Source organism: Ambystoma mexicanum, chromosome 4q (genome assembly GCF_040938575.1).
Source record: "Ambystoma mexicanum isolate Mex_15411 chromosome 4q, UKY_AmexF1_1, whole genome shotgun sequence".
NCBI classification, from domain to species: Eukaryota; Metazoa; Chordata; class Amphibia; order Caudata; family Ambystomatidae; genus Ambystoma; species Ambystoma mexicanum.
The window spans coordinates 1,246,943,885-1,246,955,936 of record NC_090928.1 but is presented as its reverse complement, the minus strand read 5'-3'; the positions used below and the strand labels follow the sequence as shown (position 1 = coordinate 1,246,955,936).

Here is a 12,052-nt window from a genome sequence, read left to right as displayed (position 1 = left end):
GCTAAGGAAAAGTCCACGAAGAGCTGGTCAGCTCTCCGGAAATCAGCTGTCCTGACAATATAACTCAATGCCCTCTTTGGGTCTAGGCGATGTAACCGTTCCTCCTGCTTAGAAGGGTGTAGAGGAGGATAGAAGACTGGACGGTCGATGGACTGCGACAGGTGAAATTCTGAGACAACCTTGGGGAGGAAGCCAGGCCTTACCCAGAGTGAAACTTTCTCCCGGCAAAAACGCAGGAAAGGTGTCTTATAGCACAGGGCCTAGCGGATGTAATAGCCACCAAGAAGGCTGTTTTCAAAGAGAGAAGCCGTAAGGGAAAAGAGTGCATAGGCTCAAAGGGAGCCGCCACCAGAAGTGTCAGAACCAGGTTAAGGTCCCAATCTGGGACAACAAAACAGTGATTTGGCGGAAACTTGTTTACTAGGCCTTTCAGGAATTGTGCCATTACCGGGATCGTAAAAAAAAGAACCTTGATCCAGGGATCTCTTGAACACAGACAGGGCCGCCAAATAACCCTCGATTGTGGTGACCTGAAGGCCTGCAGAGGCCAGTGACAGAAGGAACTCCATCACTGTAGTGGTGGGGCAAGAGATGGAGTGAATCTCGCGTTCCCTGCACCATGCTTAAAATCTTCTCCATCTGCACGCGTACAAAGATCTAGTAGAAGGTCTGCGTGCAGCCAGCAACACCCAAAGTACTTCCTCAGAGAGGTCCCAGTCATCATATCTAAATCCTCTCAAGAGCCACGCATGTAGGTTGAGGGATTCCAGCGATGGATGGAGTGTCCGAACTTCCGACTGAGTTAGGAGATCCGGACGTTAAGGCAACTGGAGAGGTGGACAGATCCAAGAGGCCGGAGTACCACATTCTCCTCGCCCACTCCGGGGCGATCAAGATCATGGACGCTAGAAACCTCTTCAATATCCCGAGAACACATGGAATGACGGGAATCAGAGGGAACGCGTAAATGAGAGGGAAGGTCCAATCCACCAGAACACTGTCACCCAGTGCACCATTTGCTGGGAATTCCATTGAGCAAACTGTTCGCATTTCCTGTTGGACTCTGGTGGGAACAGATCCACTGCTGGTGTACCCCAGAGAGAGCAAAGATCTCCTCTTGGACTTCCTGGCACACTTCCCACTCATGCGACACTGTGCTCTCGGAGCATCTGCCAAGCTGTTCTCTGCGCCCGCCAGATGAACTGCAGAGACCGAGATCCTGTTCTCCAGCAACCAGAACCAATGCATCATCGCCTCCGTGCAGAGGGGGTGCGGGAGTGCACACCACCTTGCTTGAGATCGTGCATTGCCACTGTGTTGTCCGTCAGAACGAGGACATGTTTCCCCTGCAGGGACGGGGTGAAAGCTTTCAGGGATAGCCTTATCGCTTGCAACTACAGCCTATTGATGTGAAACCTGGCTTCCGTCGTACACCGGAGACCGCTCAGCTGCAAATCCTTGCACTGCAAGCCCAAACCTTTCAATGACGCATCCGTGACCACTTGGGTCTGAGGTCACGGAGGCCAAAAGGGTTCCCCCGCCAAGTCTTTTGCGGCCCACCCACCAGCACTTGTCGTTGACCACTGATGCGGACACCCTGAAAAGATCTGAGAGAGAGCTGAATTACTGAGGCCACTGAGGCCACTGATCCCTCAGTAGCAATTGCAGGGATCTCATGCGCAACCTGCTCTTTGGCACTAGAAAAATTCAGGAGACCATGAAGCATAGGAGGCGGAGGAAGGAAGTCGCTGGTAGAGTGCATGGTTGCAAAACAGGCCGACCATCTGTGTCAAGCGGGCTACTCAGTTATCTAGGACTGCTCTGATGAACTGGAGCCGCTGGATATGTGTCATGTGGGACTTCAAGTTTAGGGACAAGCCCAGCTTGTGCAGCAGCAAGCAGGTGTCCTCCAAATGGGAAAAAGCCTGCACTACAGACTTCCCTCTGATCAGTCAGTCGACCAGATATGGAAATACGTGGACCCCGGATCGCCTAAGGTGAGCCGCAACTACCGCCATGAGCTTGGTAAAGACCCTTGGGGCGGAGGTAAGTCAAAAGGGTAGCCCTTTCAACTGATGATGCATACATCCTATGGTGAACCTTAAGAACGTTCTGTGCTTACGATGGATTGGCACATTGAAATAGGCTTCCTGTAGGTCTCTTGACACCAGCCAGGCCTGAAGCTCGAGAGCGTGGAGAATCTCTGCCTCAACGTCACCATCCTGAATTTGTGTTTTCACTGCAACATGTTCAAGGCCCTGAGGTCCAGGATGAGACCAAGACCTAATCCCTTCTTGGGTGTTGGGGAGAATTCTCATTCTATGGCTAATTACCCTTACCTATAGAGTCCCCCAGCAGCAATGCTGGATTTGAAGGGTTTGTCTTTTTACCCTCTAAGAGTGAAACTCTTTTTCCCACTCTTAGGCATTTTTGCTATGTGTGTTCTAGGCTATTTTTGTGTTTAATGCCTATGGGATCTTTCTCAACCCCATAGGAACCATCTTTATTCACACGTGTTACACAGCACCCTCAGTGCAGTGACAGAGGGGTGTCGTAGCGACCTCCAAACAGACTCCATACCCTGGGACTGACTACTGTCTCCCAGGGCATGTAAAGTCCCCATTGACTTTACTAGTCAAATCCTATGAACTAAACCAGTACAACCCATCTTACTATGGAGGTACTGGAAGGGGTTAATAGTTTTTCCCCTATGTTCATTTTCGAGAGTGAACCCTACAGTACCGCTCTCAAAATTTTCTGGCTGGTGGCAGTGGTTAATACCATAAATATTCGACCGCGACAGCAAATTTTTCTGACAGCCTCTAACATACCGCCGGTGCATTTTAATATAAAATTTGCTCCGGTAGGTTTTATTTGCCAGAACTTTAATATAACTTCTTTCTCGTGTCTTTCTCTACAATCCTAACCCAGGTCGGGGATCCTTTGTTCGTCCGTTAGGGGTGGGTCCATTGTGTGGGAGGGGGGGGAGTAGGACCCCTGGACAGGGTTGCCGCAACAATATGTATGTTTGCAGTATATCTTTCCGATTTGCCTGGTAGTACTCTATAATCGTGCGGCTCCGCTGTCTAAAGCCACGCCCCCGCGTAGGAGGCGTTCGCTATTGGCGCATTCGCTGCGCGTGGCCGTTTCTGCTCGGCTCACAGGGAGTTTCCCGCCTGCGTAGAGCTCCACCCTTCCAAGGGTTGGGGCTGCGAACTTGCGCTCTGCTAGGGGGTACGGCCGGCTCCTGAGGTGTCGTACATTACGACACAGGGCCTCCGAATCCCTTTTAAACACTAAAACACTAACGCTCGCACGCTCTACTATACATGTCTATTCTATTATTGTCCATGGTGTACAATTCCAATTACTTTAATGGCATAAAACACGTTTTGTCAAGCGAATATTACGGAGCTAAGATAAAGAGGTACTTATCTTGTGGAGAGCAGGAAAAGAAGAGGAAGGACAGAGGAACAGGAAGGACTAGGTCACATGGCCAGAGACTAAGGGACTACAGGATTGATGGGATTTGATGTTTGTTTAAAAAAAAAAAAATTAAATTGAAAGTTTACAAAGTTATATTTGTTGAAACTGCTGGAGAGTAGAGAATAAAGAAAATGAAGCTTAATGCTCGCCTCCGTCTTGACATCGAATCTACTGTGTGCAGCTGCATCACTTTTTAGTGGGTCCAGTTTTAGAAAGTTAGAAAGTTAGAGTCTTTCTTTCAGTTTGTGGGACTTCATTTCTAAAACGCAGTACTACAAATACCAACATGATTATCTGTTTCCGGCCATTAGTGATGCTTGGAAAATTGAACAATTGTCTCTAGCAAGTACATTCGAAGGGAAACAATTCAGGCTAGCCGGCGATGGACAGTGCGACAGCCCTGGATTTTCTGCCAAGTACTGCACCTACCACTTTCAGGACATGGATAGTAATAAAATTGTGAGTTCGGTGGTCGTGCAGGTAACACAATGTACATCCTCAGTGGCCATGGAGAAACTAGGATTTATAAAATCAGTTGAATATCTACAATCGAGGGGAATGCACATCGACCTCATAGCCATGGACAGACACGTTTCAATTGCCAAGACAATGAGAGAGCAGTTCCCACATATTAAACATCAATTTGATGTATGGCATCTTGCTAAATCAATAAGAAAATCTCGGCTGCAGGAAAAAAAAAAAAGGTTTGGAAAGTATTTCACAGTGGTCCCAGTCTATCAGCAACCATCTTTGGTGGAGCTCCAAAACTTGTGAAGGGTCAGTGGAAATACTACTTGAAAAATGGCAGTCACTGATGCACCACTGTACCAACGTTCACCGCTGGTCAGAAAAGGAACAAGTTACTTACCTGTAACTGTTGTTCTCCAGCATGGGTCTGGCATGGATTCACATGCTCATGAATATTCCCCGTCGTCAGGCTGGGAATCCTCGGTAAAGAAAAATCAGTATCAGTTTCGTTTCTGATCTGTCTTTCGTAGTAGTAACCAATCACTGATCTCTGCGTCATACTGACCACAGCCAATGACTGCCATCTCCCTAAGCCCCGCCTCTGGCAGCCATCTTCAGATTTGGTAGCACGTGAAGTGGCAGTATGACCAAGTGAAGAGCCGCAGAGGGAAGGCGGGTGGGTTCGCATGTGAATCCATGCCAGACCCATGCTGGAGAACAACAGTTACAGGTAAGTATCTTGTTCCTTCTCCAGCATGGGGTCTGGCATGGATTCACATGCACATGAATAAAGAATACATAGCAGTACACACATGCACAACCACGGGCGGTGGCAACAGGCTCAACATTAAGCAATACAACAACTCAACATTAAACATCTCTTACCTTGTCACCAGGCTCACCTTAGGCGAACAGGTTGCGTAGCACTGCTTGGCCGACCCTGGACTCCATCCTCGATCGGAGTCCCGATCGACGTAGTAGAATTTCGTGAAGGTGTGTGTCGACCTCCACGTAGCAGCCCTGCAGATGTCCAGCAGGGGCACACCAGATATGAACGCCGTGGTAGCTGCGATCGCTCTGGTGCAATGGGCTCTCGGACGGCCGGGCAGCGGTCGGTTTGCCAACCGATGACAGTACATGATACAGCCGGAGAGCCATCTGGAAATGGAAGCCTTTGAGAGAGCCTTCCCCTGATTGACAGGTCCAAAGTTCAGAAAAAGTTGTGACGTCTTCCGAAAACTCTTTGTGCGGTCCACGTAGAACCTCAGCGCTCTAGCCACATCCAGCGAGTGCAAAGTCCTTTCACCCGGCGACGAAGGCGACGGGAAGAAAACGGGCAACACCAAGGGTTCGTTGAGGTGGAAGTCCGACGGCACCTTGGGCATGAAGGAGGCGTGCGTCCTGAGCACTACCCTCGTGCCGTGAAAAGTCAAGTACGGGGGCTTGCAGGAAAGGGCCTGGATCTCTCCCACTCGTCGTGCGGAGGTGATGGCCACAAAAAACGCTGTTTTCCACGACAGGAACTTCAACGGAGCTGAGTACAGAGGCTCGAACGGAGGTCCCATGAGCTTGGTCAGCACCACGTTGAGCTCCCACGCCGGAGCCGCAGCCTTAACCGGCGGGAACGATCTGAACAGTCCCTTCATGAATTATTTCACCAGACGATGAGACCACAAAGAACAAAGACGTCCGTCCCGTGGTTCTGGTGTATCGGGAGATTTCAGCAAGATGAATCTTGATGGAAGCGGGCGCCAGTCCAGCCTTGACCAGCGTCAGTAAGTACGGCAGTACTTGAGGAGCCGTAATCCGTAGATGATTAATATTCTGTGCATGGCACCAGACAGAGAACCTCTTCCATTTGTGTCCGTAGCATTTAAGAGTTGAGGACGCCCTGGCCTTTGCAAGAACCTCTCTGCAGTCGGCCGGTATGTCGTAGCCTCCAAACTCCAACGCTGCAGGAGCCAGGCCTGCAAGTTCAGCGACTTCGGGTCGTGATGGAGGATGGCGCTTCCTTCCCTGGAGAGAAGATCCGTGTCCACTGGCAGCTTGATTGACGGGGACGCTGACAAGTCCAGAAGGTCCAGGAACCATATCTGCCTCGGCCACGCAGGTGCGACGAGGATCATCCTGCACCGTGACCTCTTGAGCTGCTTGATGAGCCGGATCAGCAACGGCAATGGAGGGAACGCGTATAGAAACAGGCCCTCCCAGGGGAATGAGAAAGCATCGCCCATGCTCCTCGGCTGGGGAAACCTGCTGGCGAACCTCTGGCACTTAAAGTTCGTCGCCGTCGCGAACAGATCGATCTGGGGTGTGCCCCACCATCGGAAGAGGCGGTCCACTAGATCCTGTCGTAGTTCCCACTCGTGGCACGAGCTCAGCTCTCTGCTGAGCGAGTCGGCGATGGTGTTTTTTATTCCTGCCAGATGAAACGGCACCAGAAACATCCCGTGGGCGACGGCCCAATGCCACAGATCCTGCGCCTCCTTGGACAGGGCTGGGGATCTGGTACTGCCCTGCTTCCTGATGTAGAACATGGTGGTGGTGTTGTCGGTGAAGATCCTCACCACCTTGCCCTTGAGGGACGGAAGAAAGGACCCGAGGGCCCAAAACACTGCACGGAGCTCCAGGACGTTGATATGGAGGCACTTCTCCGTCGGAAGCCAAAGGCCTCTCGCGTGCAGATTTTCGGTGTGCACTCCCCACCCTTCCAGGGAGGCATCCGTGGTCACTGTCTTCTGGTGGCCCGGGGTCTGGAAGTCCATGCCCGCCGTCAGATGCGCGTGGGTGCCCCACCACCGGATCGCTCGTCGGAAGCTCTCGTCGAGTGTGATCCTGTCCTCGAAGATGCCCGTCTGAATCCAGCGAGCGTCCAGGAACTCCTGTAACGGGCGCATCCGAAGCCTGCACAGGCGGATGAGATAAAGGCAAGAAGACATCATTCCGAGGAGGGATTTGATGGACCTCACTCTGGCCGCGTCCGCAACCAGCACCCGCTACACCTTGCCCAAGATGGCCCTCATCCTTTCCTCCGACGGAGAGGCCAGAAGCGCCACTGTGTCGAGTTTCGCTCCCAGAAACAGCGCGTCTTGCGCGGGCACCAGGTGGGACTTGGCGTAGTTTATGGAGAATCCCAGGTCCGTGAGTAGTTGGACGGTCCTCGCCGTGTGCAACGCGGCAAGTTCCCTTGTCTTTGCTCGGATGAGCCAGTCGTCCAGGTAGGGGTAGACGTGGATCCCTTCCAGGCGCAGCCGCGCCGCCACCGGTGCGAGGCACTTGGTGAACACCCTGGGTGCCGACCTCAATCCAAAGGGAAGGGCTCTGAACTGGTAGTGACGCCCTTGGACCATGAATCTGAGAAACTTTCGGTGTCCCTTTAGGATGGGGATATGGAAGTAAGCATCCTCCAAATCCAACGACGACAGGAAATCGCCCTCCTCCAGCTGACCCAGGACGTGCTGGAGGGTGACCATCCGGAACTTCTGTGCCTTGATGAATTTGTTCAGTCGTCGTAGGTCCAGGATGGGACGCCATCCTCCCGTCTTCTTCACGAGGAAGTATCTTGAGTAAACTCCGGAGCCCCGAAGCCTCTTTGGGACGAGCTCGATGGCGCCTTTCTTGAGCATCGCCTTTACCTCCTAGAGAAGTTGAGGGACGTGATGTTCCTTCCTGGCCTCGGGGGGGACGCGCGGGCACTTCTTTAGAAACTCGAGCGTTTGACCCTGGGCCAGGGCGTCCAGCACCCATCGGTCGGTGGAGGTGGACTCCCACGCGCTGACGAAGCTCGCCGGCCGGCCTCCCACCGGGGTGCTTCGGTGGGGGCCCGACCCCACGGCCGGTTAAGTCCTGCTTCGACGAGGCTTTGCCGCCTTGTCCTCCCTGGCGACGACGGCGGGGTCCGCCCGACTTGCCTCGTCCCCTGTAGGCTTCCTGTGACGACGAACGGGCCGCTTGACGATAGGTGGAAAATCCGCTGCCGGAACCTTTGGAGGCACCCTGCTTGCCTCCGCCGCTCCGAAAGGGCGGCCGTCGTTGCTGGAGAACACCAAGAGCCCGGGCCGTCTCCGTGTCCGTCTTGATGGCTTGTAGGGAATCGTCCACCGTTTTCCCAAACAGGTTGCTCCCGTCGAACGGCATGCTTCAAAACAGATGCAGAGGTTCCAGGGCACTCTAACCTTCACCCACACATTTCACTCACTCCCTCCCTCTCCGTCATCCGACTCCCAGGACTCCAACCTCGTTTGAACTAGAATGTATCCCTCTCTGCACCTCACAATACAAATCACAATTGTCGCTGCAACGATACATTGTGACCATCCTCTTTGAACATTTCAGGACTTGTTACTTTGGAGTTGATGGTCAAAAGCACCTGGTGTCATGGAATTTGGGGATCTTAGGGTTTAGTCAATTATATGGGCTATAACTCGGTCACTCGGGAATGGGCCAGTCGTGCTTTGGCCAAAGTCGGAACACATGCCCACCAGGCGCTAGCCTCCAATTGCGGCCTTGTAGGGTACATTCATTTTGGGTGAAAGGCACATCTTCGCAACACTTTGAAGAACAATGGACAAACATTGTGGAGGGTGGGACTGCCAAGGCATGACTGGAGATTTCCATTTCATCATGGAATTGGGCCTAGTGCATGCAATGCCGCCTTTACTGTGCTTACTGCGAAAGCCTTCACTTCTACCTAAGAATATTAATATCTACGCAAAATAGCGATGCCGCCCGTGCCTTGGGCCATGAATAGGCTATAATGGTGCTAGCATGGGATCCTACTAGACAGGAAAAAACTGGTTTCACTTACCCCACCCCCCATGGTTCATTACAGTGCCTTGAATGCATCTTGCCTTACTTTAAAGTGCCTACGGTTGATGCGGCTGTGCCCCTTCCCAACAGACTCCTGACCCTACTCTCCTGAGACTAAGCCTTGACTACGCTCCATGCTACCTTGATTGGTTTGGCTGAAATCCCAGTGTTTTCCCTCTTCATCAAAACCAGGGTGGCCTCCTAAACTCTGTCCACCACTCTCTCTCAACCGTAACCGTAGGGCAAACAAGAAACTGTGTTCATTTAATACTACCAATAATCGTTCAGAAAGAATGTGTGCAAAAAATTTCCCATTACCAGCAAAACAGTTTTCAAATTAAAACAGTTTGACCAATCAGTGACTAACAATAATTGAGGCAAAGACTGGATGAATATTTTGTGTACAAAGGGAGTGTACATGCACTCAAAGTAACTTTTCAGTATTCATCAATTTGCAATACTTACTTTTGAAACCAGTCTTCTGAACCTTGGCCCAAGAATCTGGGCTTTCATTCTGGTGGTAATGGGAAATAGAGGCGGGGAAGCCCAGAAGGTTGCACATATGTGCCATCTGGCTCCTTCCGCCTGTCACCACATGCTGGGATAAAACACAGGAACTGCAAGAGTCGTTTTAGTGCCTTTTAACACTGTGAGCAAGGAATATGGACTGTACCCAACCCTGTGAGCATGCATAAAATGCTGATGTCTGCAGTAATTTCCCATATTTTGAAAGATGGCACCTGATTTTGCCTCATGCAGAAACAGCAGGCATAATCCGCTGGAATTATGCTGATACGTAGGGATCAGATGTGCTCACGCATGAAATGGTAATTTATTTATTGTATTGGGGTAAATCGCAAACCTTTCACAAATAATGACTACTTAAATCATTACACGAAAATAGAGCATAACAGATAGATAAAACAACTTTACAAAGTAAAAAACCATGGAATTAAAGTTTGAAATGTAAACGCATAACTCCTTGCACCTCCCCATATTGGCATGGAGTCGTAGAAAGTATTTTCTTCCACCTTTTAGAATGAGGATGCAAGCTGCCAATAAGCTAAATTCAGAACGCTGCCAAATACTGCATTTCTGGAGATCAGTTAGCGGATAGCATAAGCCATTACATCATATTGCACTTGTTGCCTTAAACGATAGAATAAAAACACACTTACCTTGACCTCTCCAACAATTTCAAGCAACTAGAAGTGAAGACAACAAAAAAGGTAATTTGACACTGAATATTCAGATTAAAGGTTGTAAATTCAAACATTTTAAAAGTATATGCATAAAGAATTACTTACCTGCAACTGTAATTCTCCTGCATTGCCAACTTTCAGAGAATTTTTTATTGCATGCTTCCACTTCACGCTTGGAATTATATTGGGAAATACAACTATTTTCAAAATTATTTATTATGCAGTCTATCCACCTCATATTAGTCAAGTCTGCCCATCAATGGCGGTGAGGGCATAAGCTCCACATTTTAGATTTGCCTAGCCATAGTATACCTTCCCTAATAGCCGATGGACATGAAGAGAATTAATCCTAAACTGTTGAGGTGGTCCATTAGCCTCCAACGTGCGTTGTCTTCACCATAGAGAGGAGCCCCAACATTGCAATTCTCATGGTCTGTCCAGAAAGTCAAACCAACCAAAACAGGGAACTCATTGTGAAGTGGACTGGGTCCTTTGTCTCCAGATATGGGGCGAGTGTCAATATATCTTTTCTTTCTGCAGTTTTCCCATCTGTTTCACAAGTACACTGCTAACCAACCCATCGGAATGATCGTCCCACACACCCTGTATTACGCTTACAATGGCATACCATTGTTCTCCACCAAACATCTCACACCAATCCCGCAGAGGCCCCACGACTCAACCATCACCACCCCCGCGCGCCCACATAGCCCTCTGAAGTTCAAGCAAATCGAGCCCCTTATTCCATCTGCATCGAAAATGGTGCCACCTACCTAGCGGTCAACTTGACTAGAGTGATAGTAGTTCATATTTTGTGTTCCCTCTCCCACCTCCAAGCACTAAAGTTTGAAATAATGTGCACAAAAATGTGTGTGATAGTCCCATTTTGTTTTATCAAACAGCACCCCGACCAGAAAACAGCCCGCCTCCCAACATTGAAACCAACGTCACTAAACAGTCTCCTCACGTACATGTAAACCCCAGATACACTGCACGATTCAAATAAAAAAAGTGAAATCTCCCAACGTGATACACACTAACCATCGACTCTGCAGGACCCTTGCTCAAATACGAATTATGTATTAGAATTTCAGAGGTGCAAGAGGGAAATGCATGTGCATTCTCAAAAATGATCATTCCTCAAAGCTTCAGTTTTCCAATGCCTTTAGCCTGAGAAAGTAAACTGTTGAAAACTTGTCACTTTGCCCATTTGTGGAGAGTGCAATGGACAACTTTGTTGATATGACAGATGTTCATCAGTCAGCACCTTAAGCTATAGGCACAATGTGGTGAGATGTTCCAAGTAGCATGGGGTTGAGATAATATCTAGGGTCCCTGGTTTTCATAGTTTTGTAAATTTCAGTGGTATTTTTCAAATTTGTTCACATTTGAAAATCCGTCTTTATACATTTTTTGTGGAAAATAATAGAGGGCAACAGGGTGTTCCACTTTACATGAAAAACAAGCGTTTATTAACATACTTACTTTATGGGGTATACAATTGTTAGGTCGAGATTTGGGGTAGTACCCTTTGGGTACGCTACAACAACCTCAGCCCCCTGGCAATAGGGACCCAAACTTTGGTACATGTCTCAACTACACAGGTTGGTAGAGTGTTGAGCAGCCAGGCCTATCTCAAGAGGGGTCAATGTAAGCAGTAGTGGAGTTACACAGAGATTCACAGTAACAAGTATTCAAATAAACACTGATACTCGTGGTTTCTTGCTAAAACAATTATTAATTTACCAGTCATTTAAAAACGGGCTGATCGGCCTTCGCTCTGCTCGGAGGGGAGAGCCGCCCTCCCCGAAGACGGGGGCATACCCTCGACACGGTCCCAAGGCGGGTGGAAGCGAATTGCTTGAAACAGCCGAGGCTGGCCAAGCAGTCCCACCCTAGACTGACCAAGTGCGCCAAATCGATCGCGTGGAGTGCTCAGGAAAGAGCGCCCCCAGCAGGCCAGTCTCTGCTGGGGCGCTGCGCGGGGCACGGCCCCCCGGCCAGCCGGGCCCGGGGAGGTGCGGTGGTTTCGCCCCAGAGCCCGGGCCGGGGAGCCAGCGGCGAGAAATACCCTGGAGGAAGCGCAG

General features: G+C 50.0%; 1 protein-coding gene across 5 annotated transcripts in view; it reads right to left on the bottom strand.

The window, feature by feature from the left end:
• LOC138468321 (exportin-5-like) overlaps positions 1 to 12,052 on the bottom strand; it is a 2,334,215-nt gene that overhangs the window by 1,544,236 nt on the left and 777,927 nt on the right. For all 5 annotated transcript variants that reach the window (XM_069608827.1, XM_069608826.1, XM_069608825.1 and 2 more), the window contains exon 16: positions 9,942 to 9,968. In XM_069608827.1, coding sequence (XP_069464928.1) covers positions 9,942 to 9,968 — 27 coding nt within the window. The remainder of the gene's footprint in view (positions 1 to 9,941; positions 9,969 to 12,052) is intronic.